Source organism: Bombus vancouverensis, chromosome 7, assembly GCF_051014615.1.
Source record: "Bombus vancouverensis nearcticus chromosome 7, iyBomVanc1_principal, whole genome shotgun sequence".
NCBI lineage: Eukaryota > Metazoa > Arthropoda > Insecta > Hymenoptera > Apidae > Bombus > Bombus vancouverensis.
Window position 1 is genome coordinate 4,567,589 of NC_134917.1, and position 12,351 is coordinate 4,579,939.

General features: G+C 38.8%; 3 protein-coding genes across 8 annotated transcripts; all 3 read right to left on the reverse strand.

Annotated features, from left to right (window-relative positions):
* Positions 1 to 774: 774 nt before the first annotated feature.
* LOC117161619 (uncharacterized) lies at positions 775 to 2,802 on the reverse strand. The gene is made up of 3 exons (XM_033343280.2): positions 2,701 to 2,802; positions 1,806 to 1,934; positions 775 to 1,745 (listed from the first exon to the last, which is right to left on the reverse strand). Exons 2-3 carry the CDS (start codon positions 1,929 to 1,931, stop codon positions 882 to 884), a joined length of 990 nt encoding a protein of 329 aa, XP_033199171.1. The 5' UTR covers positions 1,932 to 1,934; positions 2,701 to 2,802; the 3' UTR covers positions 775 to 881.
* Positions 2,697 to 7,876, reverse strand: LOC117161616 (uncharacterized). Of its 3 annotated transcripts, XM_033343274.2 has the most exons (10): positions 7,573 to 7,875; positions 7,171 to 7,468; positions 5,749 to 6,344; positions 5,343 to 5,642; positions 4,412 to 5,238; positions 4,124 to 4,297; positions 3,814 to 4,054; positions 3,556 to 3,682; positions 3,292 to 3,473; positions 2,697 to 3,189 (listed from the first exon to the last, which is right to left on the reverse strand). In XM_033343274.2, exons 3-10 carry the CDS (start codon positions 6,298 to 6,300, stop codon positions 2,944 to 2,946), a joined length of 2,649 nt encoding a protein of 882 aa, XP_033199165.2. In that variant the 5' UTR covers positions 6,301 to 6,344; positions 7,171 to 7,468; positions 7,573 to 7,875; the 3' UTR covers positions 2,697 to 2,943. The 3 variants fall into 3 exon arrangements, with proteins under 3 accessions (XP_033199165.2, XP_076476431.1, XP_076476432.1); XM_076620316.1 differs by lacking the exon at positions 7,171 to 7,468 and having other exon boundaries at positions 7,573 to 7,876; XM_076620317.1 differs by lacking the exons at positions 7,171 to 7,468; positions 7,573 to 7,875 and adding an exon at positions 6,731 to 7,127.
* Positions 7,877 to 8,085: 209 nt separating this feature from the next.
* Positions 8,086 to 11,360, reverse strand: LOC117161618 (putative fatty acyl-CoA reductase CG5065). Of its 4 annotated transcripts, none has more exons than XR_004465050.2 (10): positions 11,151 to 11,360; positions 10,809 to 11,030; positions 10,439 to 10,687; positions 10,205 to 10,350; positions 10,030 to 10,139; positions 9,760 to 9,952; positions 9,340 to 9,588; positions 9,069 to 9,248; positions 8,742 to 8,919; positions 8,086 to 8,388 (listed from the first exon to the last, which is right to left on the reverse strand). XR_004465050.2 is itself a non-coding variant. In XM_033343276.2 (10 exons), exons 1-10 carry the CDS (start codon positions 11,154 to 11,156, stop codon positions 8,274 to 8,276), a joined length of 1,551 nt encoding a protein of 516 aa, XP_033199167.1. In that variant the 5' UTR covers positions 11,157 to 11,360; the 3' UTR covers positions 8,086 to 8,273. The 4 variants fall into 4 exon arrangements, 2 of the variants coding, with proteins under 2 accessions (XP_033199167.1, XP_033199169.1); XM_033343276.2 differs by having other exon boundaries at positions 8,839 to 8,919; XR_013058850.1 differs by having other exon boundaries at positions 8,273 to 8,388; positions 8,723 to 8,919.
* Positions 11,361 to 12,351: the final 991 nt, after the last annotated feature.

Below are 12,351 nucleotides of genomic sequence, written 5' to 3' on the forward strand. Positions count from 1 at the left end.
CTCTAATGAAATCTTTCAACAATAGAGTAAGATACATATATTTGCACTTTCTGTTTATTCATTTTTATGGTTCACGACCGTGATTGAAGATAAAATGTGAAAAACATTTCAAGTTGATACTAGATTGAAAACAATACAGTTGGAACAATTTTACATGATATAGAATTATAATTTTAAATTATGCTTTGTTTTGTATAATTTAGCTTGTGTATAATATTCCCAAAAATTCTTCAAATTTGCATATATAACATATGTTTTTATTTTGTAGGAACGGATCATGGAGCTATGGAATAAATTGTCACATTTGAATGAATTTGGCTTACTCTACGATATTACAGACTGCAAATACTAAGATACCAGATAAGTTTGATAATATTAATCATGTTAGATGCAATGTATTAATACAATACAATTATCAAGTATTCGGCATCCAACGTATATCTTTTTTTATACTATAATTTTTTTCTTTGGTAAAAGTAATCACATATTATGTACATAAAAAAACAATCATAAGCAGGAGTATACTCCACTATTATATTTATAAATTGTATGTTTTCAGGCCATCAAACTATAGAAAATTTACAATGAAAGAAGAATCTACGTACGTGTTAACAGCAATCATTAAATAAAAGTATTAGAATTGAATGAAAGCATTAAAATTGGAAATTCACAAAAATTTGAAAATCATTTAACAAAGAACAACCAGATCCTGCATTAATTGCATACATAATTCAGGGATGGAGTTGTACTTTATTTAAAAGAAAACATGTGTCATAAGATGTAGAACGATAGAGAACAATTTCATCGAATAACAGGATTCCATGATTTGAATAGTTTAGAAACAAAGAAAAAGATAAGGCGTTTCTTGTTCCAAAACGAAATTAAGGTAGTATCGATAGCAGAATAACGATTGGTAAGAAAAATTGGAAAGTATATGCCAGAAACAGGCTTACTAACTGTGGACTCTGACCACTGCTTTTCGGACATTTGCAATTTCCAGCAATACACACTGTATTATTTCGACTGAAAAAATGCTCTGATTCGTTTTTATTCTTGGTATAAATGATTTCGGTAGGCAATCGATTGTTTACACTTTTAATATTATTCGATGAGAGTCTCATAGAGCTTTTCCCATCTGCGCAAATATCATTTATCTTAATGCTTCCCGCCGCAACTACGTTTGCGCTCGAATTGGAAAAAACACAGTCCTCGATATAGACGATATTACCTTCGATCAATATATAACCCGGTTTATTCAATTGAAACTTGGAATGAAGAATCTCTACGGTTGAGAAGTAAGCGAAATTCAACGAACCTGTAACATTTTGAAATTCACTATTTTTAATGTGTAGAATTTCACCCTTTGCCGAGAAACCAAGCTGATCGATACGTTCGATCGTAACATTGATCATCGAAAAGTTGGTTATCGCTATGTCGGTGAATCGTTCCGCGAAATTATTAATCCGCGTATCTTCGATACGAAGTGTTTCAATGCTTTTAAGCCTAACGAACGTGTCACGACTAATTAATGGTATTCGGCCAATTCTCGACAACTTGAGTCGTTTCAATCTTTTTGATGTTAAAAATAATTCAAAGATCAAACGTTCACTAATATTTTGCACGATAATTTCCGTAATTTGACTCGCTTCCGTTAAACTGGAAAAATGAAGATTCGCAATGTTGCAGGACGCGATTTGTATAGTCGTCACATTTTCATAGTTGTATCCTTCTGGCAGGAAAAATTCCTGTAAAGGAAAAGAAATTTTGCAACGAAATCCTTTTTGAATTACTCACATTACTCATACCTCATTTCCAATGCAGTGGCAATCAACTGTCGTCATTTCATGAATCTTGCATTGTTCGTTAATATTACTTGCAGCTGTTATCAATAATAGCGCGCAACTACTCATCACTGTCGATATTGTCTTCATTTCCTACAATTTTCCAGAGATTTATCTCCGTAAATTTCGTTTGTAGGCTGAACTTTATCTCGTATTTCCGATCGACTCTATTCCGTTATATATGTACATGTATATGTATATTCTTCCTTCCTTCCTCTTTTCCTTCTTTATAAAACATTCACTGGGATTGAATTGCTTAAAATTCACGAGTTTAGCAGAAGAACGAAAATTATAATGCACTTAAAGCAAATTTACATGATAGAAACGTAGAAAAAAATAACACGGTATCGCTACAAAGGTCGAACATCGAATAAACTCTTGCGAGAGGCTGATCGTTAGGATTAAGATGGACACTTGTTTCATGCCGCTTTCATATTGAATGACATACGGGTAATTCGGTGGCAACACGTCCCATCCAATAAATTTGGGATAGGGTAATGTGCGTGAGTCAGTTCGCTCGAAACATATGGTACTCGACTATTCAATTTTATACCGGAAAAGGATATAGTGTATACAAATCCGTCAAAAGTTCGATAAAGTTTCAACGTATTCGATAACTTTCGTTCTTTTTCTCATTTTTCTTTAGTTCTGCAATGCGGTTGTACAAAAAAAATGTCGGTTGCGATATTTTCCATTATGCGACGTTATTTTTATGATAAACTTGCCATACTATGTACATATGTATATATACAAACTGTATATATATATATATATATATATATATATATATATATATATATATATATATATATATATATAGCCGATGGTTATGAAATTTTGAAAGAAAAACAGCACTTACATCTCAACTGTGTATTTGTATCATGGATCTGTATAACGATATTTCTACAACCTAATTGCTGTTATCGAAATTGATTTGTTTTCTTATCCATATTTGGGAGACTGTATAAAAGACGGTCTGTAGCAGAGAAACAGTTCGAATGATAAGATGCGTGAACGATAATATACGTATATGTAAAACGATACGAGAGAGTGCGGTGTAGCAACATTGCAATATTAAAATATTGCGATGCTACGTTCGTCCTTAAGACCTCTTGTGAAAAATCTCTCTGATAGCTCCCTTCCTGTCCGTGGAAACAAGATCTAACGGTGTTTTTCCTTCATGATTCAGTAAATTCGTGTGGCCTCCGGCCTGAACCAATAGCCAACACACTTCCTTCTGCCTGTCGAAGGAAACGTTGGTCGACATAGCTGCTACCGCGTGCAACGCTGTGTCGTGATTGTAATTGACGGCGTTCACCAAATCAGAAGCCCAAGTATCCAGTAATAACTATTGGTAGCGCGTTTGCGCATAAATCAAATCGATTAGGGAAGATGAGAAATAGCTATGGTAAAAGTAGAACAAACCGACTCTCAATGAATAAAACAATACCTTTACAAGAACAGGATCGCAATCCAAAGAAACCGCCATATGTAATGCATTGTTCCCATATTTTGTTTCTTTGATTCTAGGATCTGCTCCGTATTTTAACAGTAGTTTTATCGTTCCCAATGACGTGATTCCTTTTGTAAATGGTATATGCGATTCGATCGCAATGTGGAGCGCTGTTCTACCTACGTACGAGGAAACACGAACAAACGTAAGACTGATTGTTTTCTTTCACAAGGAGAGAGAAACACTATAATCCAAACTAACCATCATAGTTACGTTTCGATAGGTCAAATAGCCGGTTCCCTTGGATGGTTCTCAAAGCCAACAATTCAGCTAGAGTTTCTTCATGAGAATCCCCTTGTGAAGCGATCGAATGTATCAGTGTATCCCCCTGTAACAAGGATGCAACAATTTTAAGAAACGGAGAAATCAGGAAGGCATTATGTAAAAACATTTTGCATATTGAAAAAATGACGGAGAGAAATAAGAATGATGGGAAGAAAAGAAGAGAGAGTAATATACTCGAGTATGATACAATCGTTGAGTGAAGTTGATTCCTTTTTCCAACATAGTCGCAGCTAAATAACCAGCAACGAACGGAAATTGTGGACAATTCAGAGCAGCCAAGTAAAGCGCATCATCGCCGCGATTGTTCATAATCGTTAAAGCTCCTGTGATTGTACTCATACGTTCTACGAGTGGTACCAAATAGGCCATCTTTTGAACAAGTTCGTTCGGGTTGCCAACCAAGCACATCAGTTTTCTGTGGGAAGAAAAGCAATTACATCAAGCAGCTCACGAGTACATAATCGATCGATTTGAAATCACTTACGTATCTCCATCTTTGTCCTGTTTGGCTAGTTCTTTTGCCGACCGTTTAAGCAGACTAATCATAGCCTTCTTCACTTCTTGCGGATCCAATTTTTCTTTCAATTTTTCACTTGCCTTTACAGATGGCAAATTTAACGATGACCAGGGTATCGTATTTCGATCGGAATTGCTAAAACTGCATAACAAAAGAACATCAGTATCAATTTCACATACAATTGAATTTCGCATCGCATCGTTCTTGGTACACCGTATCTCATGCAACGGTTTATCAAGCTTCAACGAGACTCACCAGCGTTGCTGAGAATGATCTTCGAACGAAGCAACCATCTTTGGGATTTGATAATCGTCTTTAGGACTCGTTGGTAAGCTTTTCGTAGTAAAATCATCAAAGCTGAAATTGGTAGCGATGATCGCGCCCGCGGTTGGCGAGGAGTCACCAAACGAGTTAAACAACGGGGAGAAATTACGCTCATGATGGATATCGTCCTTCGTACTGATTGTTTCTGCCGGACGTTGTTTAACTAGAGTACCGTAACTTTTATCATATTTTGTGTAACTTGAAAGCAAAGGCGCATTTATAGCATTGTCCGTCGTTTCGATCTTCTGGGTATCTTTCTGAGGAATGTTAGCTCGTGATACCGGAGGATACGATACGTCGGACCAAGACACAGGTTTCGCAACCGTTACACCTTCGTTGGGGATATCATCGCGATTCGAAGAATGTCGGACTTGCTGCAAGTTATTGGTTTGGAAGGTAATCGTATTCGTGGCGTTTTCCACTTTCGAAGGGTCCTGCAAATATGTTTCTCCCACTTTGTCTTTTTCTCCGTTTAAATTATTCACTAGTTCATCCATCACTTGTGACCACAGTTCATTATCGTCGATATTATTTACTACGGTGTTGGAGACGACAGTATCGCCATCGAGCCTGCAAAACTGGAAATTTTCGAAATCCTGTTTGAATCGTTCCTCGATTCGCGAACCGGCTGTTGTCTGATACGTAAACGAACTGTTCGGACTTGATGTGTCACCGTACGACTGATTCGAAGAAGAAGGCGAACAGCTTGAAGAACAGGAGAAAATCTGCGCCGGTCTGCACGTTGATGTGACGGTGATCTAAGGATTGGCATCGAACAGATTATGCATATATCGCAATATTGATCACAGATGAAATTTTCTAAGCATATAAGAAACGCTTATACGTATACTATATCGATTACCCGAGGAGAGCCGATTGGGCTGTGATTCGTCTTTGGTTGCAATCTTCCCGAAGATTGTGTAGAAATGGGCAAAGTCGGCGAGTGAGTACGATTCGATTCACAGCTCTCAGAACTGGAAACGATCGTATTACCATCGGTCAAACAAGTATCGAAGAAAGCTTCCACAGTTTCCTGCGAACGAAGGAAACTCTTCTTTGTTACGTGTTGGGCCGCTTGAAAAGCTCCGCATAGCACATTCTCCAATAATAACAAGTCGTCGCTTAAAGCGTTCCCGACGATCGTCGATGGAGTCGAAGAAAACTGAAAATGAAATGTGAAACGTTTTTAAAGAAAAACCTAACTGATAAAAAACCATTCGAAAAAAGGAACAGCCTGTTCGATTAAAAAAACAAACGTAAGTACGTACATCCTTCCTTAAACTATAGACTTGCGATTTATCTTCATCTCTAGCGTTACTATCGTAAGTGCAGCTCGTTCTCTCCAAATCTTGTAATTGATCGAGACAAGCGTTCAATTTTTCACTACATTCTTTATCACGTAGAATTTGTTCCGCGGTTTTATCGTAATCGATTGGAAATGTTTCGTTTGCTTGAAAATTCCGTGGCTGTTCAACGCTCGTCCAGTAAGGTTGACTGCGAGTCAGCGAACAAAATTGCGATTTAATCGGTCCCCGTTCAATCAGATCGTTTCGATCGTTCTCCCTATCATGGTTATGATCGCAGTCGTAGATGTCGTTATTGTTCGACGTTTGACAGCCGGGGACTCTTCGTACGCTGTGTTTCGTTCGATACGCGTCGAAATCGCGTATTTCATTCGATTGATCGACCGTGTCGTGAGTAAGCCGAAGATTCTCGATCTTGTCGATTACATTTTCGATCCCATTCGACAAGTGAAAACTAGTGGAATTTAATGCGGTATTTTGGTTCCGAGGTACAGGCACTGCGTTGATATTCGTCATGTTTGATGATCCTTGCCTTTTCAATGAAAAGATATCCTTATGACCTGCGAACAAATTCGATATACAGTACGTATCATAATCGCGAATTTACTCCTATACCTAAAGAGAAATAATGTTTGTAACGCAATATTATAATTTGTAAAATTCTACGTATTTGTTTCGCTTGCAAAAGCAAAAATGTATAATATCTGTGTACGCGAATAATTAGTTTATTTGGAAGTCCAACGAGTTAAGAAAATATGATAAAGTCGCGAAATAAGGAATAAACGATATACGGTAAGTCGCATAAACAATAACAAGGGGTACAAAATTGACAAGGGAGTCCTGAAAACGGCGATATTCACTGTTGCGTTTTTATTATCACGATAGATAGAGAGCTCTTTTCATGATATAATAAATAAAAGCTATTCGTAGAATATATCGTATTTACCATTTGTTTTGAACGTATCGCTTAGAAAGCTAATTATTCATACTAAATGCTAGATAAACTAGGATCGCGAACACGATTGTGCACTATCGATCGATCGTTCTGCAACCGGTTCGACGATTCAGTGTAGTCGCCTCGTTGAATCGGAACGCGAATATGTCACCCGTAAAAAAAATGAGAACGATGACAACTGTTTATGGCTAACATGGCAAAAAGAGATTCACGCGTTCACCGCATACACTGCGTTCGTTATTGAATTACAAAACGATTAAATAGCTACACGAAATCTGCGAGCGTTCAATAAATAACATGGGGCGTTAGAGGACACTCGGCGGTAGCTTGAAGCGAAGTTTAGCCGTTACTGCTCTGTTGTGTCCACGAAAGATATCATCGTGTCTTTTCGTCACTCCACGATCTACGGATAATCACACAACTTTACCCACCTATTTAAAGATTGTCTCGCGTCGGCCCACCTGTCTATTTTCGTCCGATCGCTCCTCACATACGATCTTCTCTCGTGAAATAATAATCGTAACGATCGATCCTGACCGTCGAGAAACCGACACGCGCTAAACCAGTTGGCCGACCCGCCGACTGATCACGCTTCTGTCCGTTTCGCGATAGCGGACGCGCATGCGCAACTATCGACGACGATGACGATGTTTCAACTCCATTTGCATATGGACGCGTATACATGTTGGTTCACACGGGAACTATCCAGTTGGCATAGTCGTACGAATTCTAATCGAAAAAGACAAAGATGACAGTATGCATGTCGCCAAAGAATAAACGAACAAAGGAAGAGAGAAAGACAAAATTTTACTCAGAGTTATCAAGACACTTACGTTATTGCATTGCGATTCACGTTACGATCGTTGCAGAAAACGCCATAGAAGATAGATCACTTTGTTCCGAAATTTGAAATAATTTCTAGCCGTTGCGTCGTGCAATTCTTCCTTTTCGAAGCGTATGTATTCTATGTGCACTGATCGCGACTGAACGCGAAGTAAACAAGGACAACGGAAAGTGGCAGTGGAAGCGGTAAAGAAACGAAAGGAGGAATTTACTCGTGAAACGGTCGAAATCATCTCGGTTAAGGAGAGGGGGAACGAAATCGTGGTTAGTTATGGCAGCGGGACCTGAGACGACTGCGGTTTCCAGACAATTAAAACAACTGGGGAGATTCTCGTTACATTATGCATGCGATTGGCCTTTTTACGGGCTTTGCGCGTAATCGGATTTCCTACGTCCGAAGTTTATCGCCTTTTAGCGAGAATCGCAGCGTCCTGCTCGTTCGAAACTCATTGTCAGTCAAACGAAATATATTATTTATAAAAGAAAGAAACATCGTAGAGGAATATTTTTCTCAATCTACTTTATTTCATGCAAGAACGTTGTCGTTGATTTCGTTGATACAAGCGGCGATATCGCGATACATCTTTTTTCCTTCTTCTTATTCCATCCCACCTTTTCGTCGATCGCATCATCGTACGAGGTTCGTTGCAATTTACGAGGAAACAATTACATGTTCGCCACAGACACTTGGTTAGACGATAGAGTGAGTCGATTCAAGGAAGTACGAAAATATTCCGACTTTGCAAAATATCCATATTGCCATCACGATTAACCAAGCGCTGAATATTCTATCGAACCACTTCATCCTAAAAAATATCCGATCATTCAAAATAACTTCCTGTAGAGAATAGTGTCGAAGATTAGTCGAGCAAATAGCAAAATTAGCATAATGTATGAACACACGAGGGCAGGGGAGGGGATTTAATCTGACGCGACGATATGGTTACGTTATCTGAACGGGGTTTTCCGTTTCCCGCAATCTGCAATCCGCAACCTGCAATCCGCAACCTGCTTTCCGTTTTCCATTTCCCGTTTCACGAAAGTGATCAAAAGTTGCGCGTGTGGCGCCACCATCGCGTCTGCTTGTAGTAGTAAGTATCGATGGAAACGTGAAATCGACACGCGATTGATCAAACGAACCTTAGGAACGTGTACATACGTATGTAGGTAGAGGAAGACGTCAGTAATACGATAGCTGGTGAGACGATGGCAAACGGGGCAGTCACCTAACGCGTCTTCTCGATCATAAACGTTACCTGTCGTAATATCGTTTCGCCTGTTTTAATCGTGTCAAATCCTCCTTTAAGAGATAACGTTTCGCTCCGATCAAACAATTCCTAATAAAATGAAACGTAAATTAGTAAATTAGAGATGTATTAGAAAAGAATACCTGATAGTGTTCAACAACACAGATAAGCAAAACTATTCGATATTGATTGAAAACTATTTTTGCGTACCACTCGTTACTTAAAGCGTTAACGCTTACTTAAAGTATTGTTCCACGTTGAAATGATGATAATCGTAGCCGAAGATTTCTCGCTCTGCCGGTGGCACTTGTGTCGTTAAAATATTCAACATGTTGGAGTTGTGAAAACACCACTCGTTGTGTAAAAAGATACTCAATTGCGTGATGCTGGAGTAAATCGTCTTGTGAATTTTCATTAGCCTAATCGAAGTGAAAAAGACGTCGAAAAGATTGATAAGATCAAATGGAAAAAAGGAAAAACTGAACAGAGCAAGTATATAGACGTGCTTACATCCGTCGACGACCCATCGCATTAAGGGTTTCGTCGATGATCAAGGCTGGCAGCACGTGGGTCAACAATGTCAGAACGTAATGAAGAAGACGATTCGACGTTAAAATGGTTCGGGGGTACCAGATGATTCCTTCGAGCGGCGTTTCTTCGTTTAGCCTCAATCCCATTGTGACCAATTCTTTGCTAGTGATGCGATGGATCTGATGGGAGCTGCCGTTATAGACGTAAACGCTCGGATCCTTGGTTATCCTGGATGCACGTGAGCGTTTTCAAGTAAATGTTAGTACTTGGTACTACCAGCTGTACTAAGTACTAAATGTTACTACCAAAATTTAACGCGACAGCTTAGACTTATGTATATATATAAGGGTGTACGTTAGCGCAACTGCGATCGATCGAATTACGATTTAGCTCTCATACGTTTCTAATCCTCGTTTCCACGCGGCTGTCAACATAACTTTAATGGCTAAATCAATAGGAAGAAAATCGGCGGCTACGTTCGGTTCTAAACGAACTACTCGCAATATTCCCTTTCCACCACCGACCATCATACCCACGGGTCCGTTGAAGTTGTCCAGCCAGCCAGGCACAGGATCCTCGATCGTCGATATCACTGTTTTTATTTCCGAGCGCATTATTATTTACCACTTATTATTTATTATTTATTGTGAGACGAACCTAGCTACGTACCTATCGACGGTCGAAAAATTACGCTAGGCAAATCTTTCGAGTAATCGCTTATCACCTGTTCTGCCAGTCGCTTGGTGAACGTGTACGTGTTTGGCATCGAACCCAAGTACCTGCGTTCCAACGATTTTCACTTGTTGATGTAATCCCGATAGAAAGACGGAAGAAAAATACTCACTTGGAAGTAAATATTTGCACCGTCTGTTCATCTAGGGATTCTATCATTCGTATAGCGCTTCTCCAGTCTGTTAAAGCGGGATATACAACTTCGTCGATTACCGGCTTGTCAACATGCGCGTATGCGGTGCTAACGTGCACTAATGCCTGATGCAACGGAAAGTGATTTTAAGAGTTTAAGGTTGCTCTTACAATTTCCTAAATTAAGATAAAAAAGAGAATGTTTTCTACTTGCCACCAAATTTTTCATAGCTCCCGCAAGGATGCAAACGTCTCTGGTCGAGCGAACGTTCGAGAATATATCCTTTCTTAGATCTTCGATGAATCGAACGTTCGCGGCTACGTGAAAAATCACGGAAACTCGTTCGGTGATCGTTCGTCTTTCCACCGGTCCTAAACCCAAGCCCTCGACGCTTGTGTCACCGCGAACCGGGATCAACTTCTTCAAGTTGGATGGCCTCTCTTTTCTCAGTCTGTCGAACAGCTACGAACACGAAAAAGACTCGTCGAGACAACGAACGCATGTATATTCATTATATGTATATAATTACTTACTACTGCACGCATCAAATACGAACATCAACTCGTTTCGTTTTCTTACTAACCGGCAACTCGAGCATTTTCTTCAATCTATCGTCGATCGACAGTCCGCCGTTTGGTCGCATCAATATGAATATCTCTCCAACATCGGGACAGGATCTCAGCAGCTTCTCGATCAACACCTTTCCCAGAAACCCAGTGCCGCCAGTCACGAAAATATTCCGGCCAGCGTAAAACGCGGCAATCGAGGCACGTTCCTTCGACCTGGTCTTAGCATTGACGTTTGTCTGAAACCGATCGTTTTCCCCGAAACGTATGACCCTTTCCTTCTTATTTATTTATTATAGTTATTTATTTACTTATTTAGACACTTGAAACAAGGGGGATTATTCGATAAAAAGACTTACAGGCATAGTGTCAGTGATTTTCCTCCGCTCTGCTACTTGAACCGGTTCCCTTTGCTTCTTCCTCGTTGAAATTTCTGCCCAAGTTTCTCTTCAGTTTGCTTTTCTACCGGCACCTTCTTCTTCTTCTTCTTCTTCTTCGTTTCTATTTCTTTCTCATTTATTTTGATTCTACAAATCGATCAGTTGACCGGCGAACCAATCGACTGATCAACTGACTGACCGATTCTATTGTGAAACCTCAGGAACCTTAGGAAGTGGTGACATTGAAATTGACCTCACAGTGATTTCATTGTAATTTATACGGGTCGAAAGGGCAAATCCTTGCATATGCATATGTCCATTGTTAAATTGTATTTATAAGTTCGGCACTCGGAAAACACCGAACAACGATGAATTGTCATGACTCAAATAAATTGAATATTGAAGTTAGAGACCGTGGTTTTGAGCGTGTAGCTATTAAAATAAACGTAGCATGTGAAACGTGTATTAAGGAATTAAAGATCCGTTTTCTTAATATACATTTAGTTTAATTTTAGTTGTAAACGTTTTTTTGTTCCTTGTTTGTTATATTTCAGTGAAATTTTAACGTATGAAAAACAAGGAAAGATGCAAAGTGATATTCTTGTGGTTACGTTGACTTTGTCTTCCATACGTTAAATTTAACAAATTGCGGTTAAAATATCTGCTAAACTAATAGTTTTTCGACATAAATGAGTTAATATTTATTATAAAGAACTTCAAAATCTCTTCCACTATTCGACCTGCAAAAAAATAATTTGCGCAGTATGATGCTCCTTTTCAAACAAAACAACTTCTATTCAAACTTTTTTTTTATTGGAACTAATCCTTTATGAGATATTTTGATTTGTCGAAATACAGAAAACAGCCTACATACCCGCGACGTTCGAAGATAGAAGTAGTCGCACGATAAATTCTTAAACGTTATTACAGAAATTAATGCGGTGAGGATAGCTGCATATCCATTTTCTTACGAGCTTCCATACCAATGTTTATAAATATCCGATAATTCAATCGTAAATACAAAACGTTTGCTGTCTATTTCCCACGAATAATCGCTTAATACGAAAGCAGCTTATTCAATGTCTCTTTTCTATACGTTTTACTTTTCTTTTGCTATATGTAGAGCAAAGTATAGGATGCGCCCTACACATATATATACATGTATATATATGCATATACA